At 50.5% G+C, this 2,699-nt stretch overlaps 1 protein-coding gene across 1 annotated transcript in view; it reads left to right on the top strand.

Annotated features, from left to right (window-relative positions):
* Positions 1–285: 285 nt before the first annotated feature.
* BO87DRAFT_373095 (uncharacterized protein) overlaps positions 286–2,699 on the top strand; it is a 4,545-nt gene continuing 2,131 nt past the window's right edge. Inside the window, exons 1-2 of the mRNA XM_025622450.1 lie at positions 286–650; positions 720–2,699. The exon at positions 720–2,699 is cut by the window's right edge and continues 2,131 nt beyond it. Of these exons, the coding sequence (XP_025483685.1) occupies positions 763–2,699 (1,937 nt within the window). The 5' untranslated portion in view covers positions 286–650; positions 720–762. The remainder of the gene's footprint in view (positions 651–719) is intronic.

Here is a 2,699-nt window from a genome sequence, read left to right as displayed (position 1 = left end):
TCATCTTGCAGAGTTGATCCAAGCAACCGTGACCAATGGTGTCGACCCGTCCGGCTCGACGGTCTGAGGCCGGAGGATTTGGCACTCGGCACAAATAGTAGCCAGGACCATGCGGGTCCGCAAAGTGTCCAGGTCAAGGATGGCTGTTGCATGATATGCATGAGCTCTCCCATTCATTCCTAGCACCCACCGGGTGCTTGGACTTCTTCCTGGCATCAGCCGGTCGTGTAACGATTCTTCCATCGTTTCTCCTCTTCTCTCTGTTGCCTTGCTTGTCCATCTGCTACTTCTCCCACACCAGCCGGTCGTGTTTGAATTTGTCCACCTAGATTACGGGTTCGGACCTATTCGCTTTTCTTTGTGCTCTTTGTATCCTTTTCTCCATAAGAGTGGAATGTGTGAATAACAGCCGGCGTTGTTGTGTTGTTGTGTTGAGGCTGCTTTGTGCTCTGAAGGTCATTGTTTCATCTGGTTTGCGATTGTCTCACCTGGATGCTTTGATCACAACAATACCAACCCAAGCGTCCTTTGTTTTCCACTTACACGATCAAAGACTATCGATCTAAACAAGGAAAGGCTTCACAATCTCGCAGCTGGCTTGCTTGATCTATACCGAAACGACCTTCATCTGCTACACCAGTCCGTCTACGGTAACTTAGCCTACTACAATCCCCTGAATGGTGTGTTACTGAAACCAGCCAACTGATGATCTGGTCTAGTATAAGGCAGTTTTTGGGCCTCGCAGGCCATACGGCCCCCGAGATGCAGAATTCGACGGCAGGACTACGAATTCCTGCAGCTCCGACTTTCCCTTTGTCGTCTCCTATCACAGAGGAGATTCCGAGCCCGGTGCCATCCTCTCCAGAGGATCATGACATGGAAAGAAATCGACCTTTTGCTTTTCTGAATAAGACAACACGCAGAAATAACCCTTTCATACGCGAAGGAAGTTATGATAAGCACACGCAGTCACAGGAAGCAGTGGATGGAACGGGGGTCTCTTATCAGACGAATCCGAACCAAGAGGACCTAAGCAATCTTGGACTCTACACGGGAAAAAGCTCAGAACGGCCTGTCGGGTTGAGTTTGGTAACTGACTTCTCTCATTCTACGTCAAATGCGCCTGAAGATGGATCAGTGCCAACTTTAATGGATTTGAATGACCTAAAAGCTCTCTCTGAGGTGCGAGAACAGGAAAGGAATGCACATACTCTCAAAGGGATATTGAAGAAAGTTCCCGGTCAGGACTATGACCAATCGTCCGTGAAACCGTCCGTATTTGACAGCAAACGACTGTCTTACTTCAACATCAGGCGAAAAAAGAAGGGAAATGACGATCTGTCGCCATCCGATCGGCCGATTATGATTGGGCTAAGCATGCCATCTGATGAATCGCTAGGCACTCAAGGAAGAGGGCTAACAGTAAACACTGGACATGCCCAACGAGCGGCACTGACCCCGTCTATAATTGTGACTCCGGCCAAGGAAGACAAATTCTGGACGGGCCTTGACACGACTCATCCTCGTCCTAGGATAGCGTCTAGCATTTACTCTCAACCAACGCCGTACCCCGATGACAATGACAGTGATATTAACATTCCGCCTGTGCCTGCTATCCGGAATCTTGCCTTCTTGGAGCAGAATGAGAATCCGATCATGAACATGAACTCTGAATCGAGACCAAGGCAATCTATATTTGCAACAGGGAGACAGCGCTCGCTCTCAACTGGCACTCTGTTTGAAGAAGATGATGTGCGACGGGAGAGCCGGTCTCGGTCATTTTCTAGCGGGAATACCAGAAAGATTCCGGATAGATTAAGCATCAACACTGAAACAAACAGGCATCAATCCCAGGGTTGGTGGACCTACTTGCTTTCACCTTTGTTGAGTCGCTACAGCACAGCCATGGGTCCCACCACCCCAACTGAGACTGCTAGACCACCAGTTCCCAGTATCGCAACGGAGTCAAGGGCATCGAGTGATGAGTGGTGGGAAAAGGAAGTATCCAGCTTTTCGCCCGACACGCCAGAAGCCATAATACCTCACCATAAGGAATTGACACCCGATTGGCCAGACGCTGGTCTGAATCCCTTTGACGAGAAAAGACTGAGTGATCAAAACCAACCTGTCGAACGAGCGAGAGATGCGACATCATTCATGTTCCCGGGAAGGCCAATCCAGGGCTCTGCAGCTGAATACTACCAAGCTTGTGCCCACGAATTGTTCAGCGGACGGCCGTACTTCGAATGCGTCAACCACGTCTGCTCTATAACACCCAAAGACAAGATCCCCGGCTATACTGAGGGTACAGCTGTGAGCTCCACAGACAGTAGGGATCTCCTGATCGACGTGGGAGACATGCCACAAAATAAAGATACTGGCTCGACAACTGTTCCCACCACCTCAGAGGCACGCACTGTGTATGAACCGAGTGTTATGGATAAGGGAGTAGAGGCCGCCCTTGACAATCTTCAGGACAATGATCCAATTGGGAAAGCCAGCTCAAGGGGGATGCCTCTGTCTGAGCATCCGACAATCCAACCTCCTCCAACCCTGCGTCCTCTGAGCGAGTATCCTTCGAGCGAGCATCCCCCAATTGAGCATCCTCCTAGTCAGCACCCTCCCAGTGAGCATCCTCCCAGTGAGCATCCTCCCAGCGAACATCCTCCCAGCGAACATCCTCCCAGCGAACATCCTCC

Source organism: Aspergillus neoniger (assembly GCF_003184625.1).
Source record: "Aspergillus neoniger CBS 115656 unplaced genomic scaffold BO87scaffold_4, whole genome shotgun sequence".
Lineage (NCBI taxonomy): Eukaryota > Fungi > Ascomycota > Eurotiomycetes > Eurotiales > Aspergillaceae > Aspergillus > Aspergillus neoniger.
Note: the sequence above shows the minus strand (reverse complement) of the source record. Positions and strands in the feature narration are given on the sequence as shown.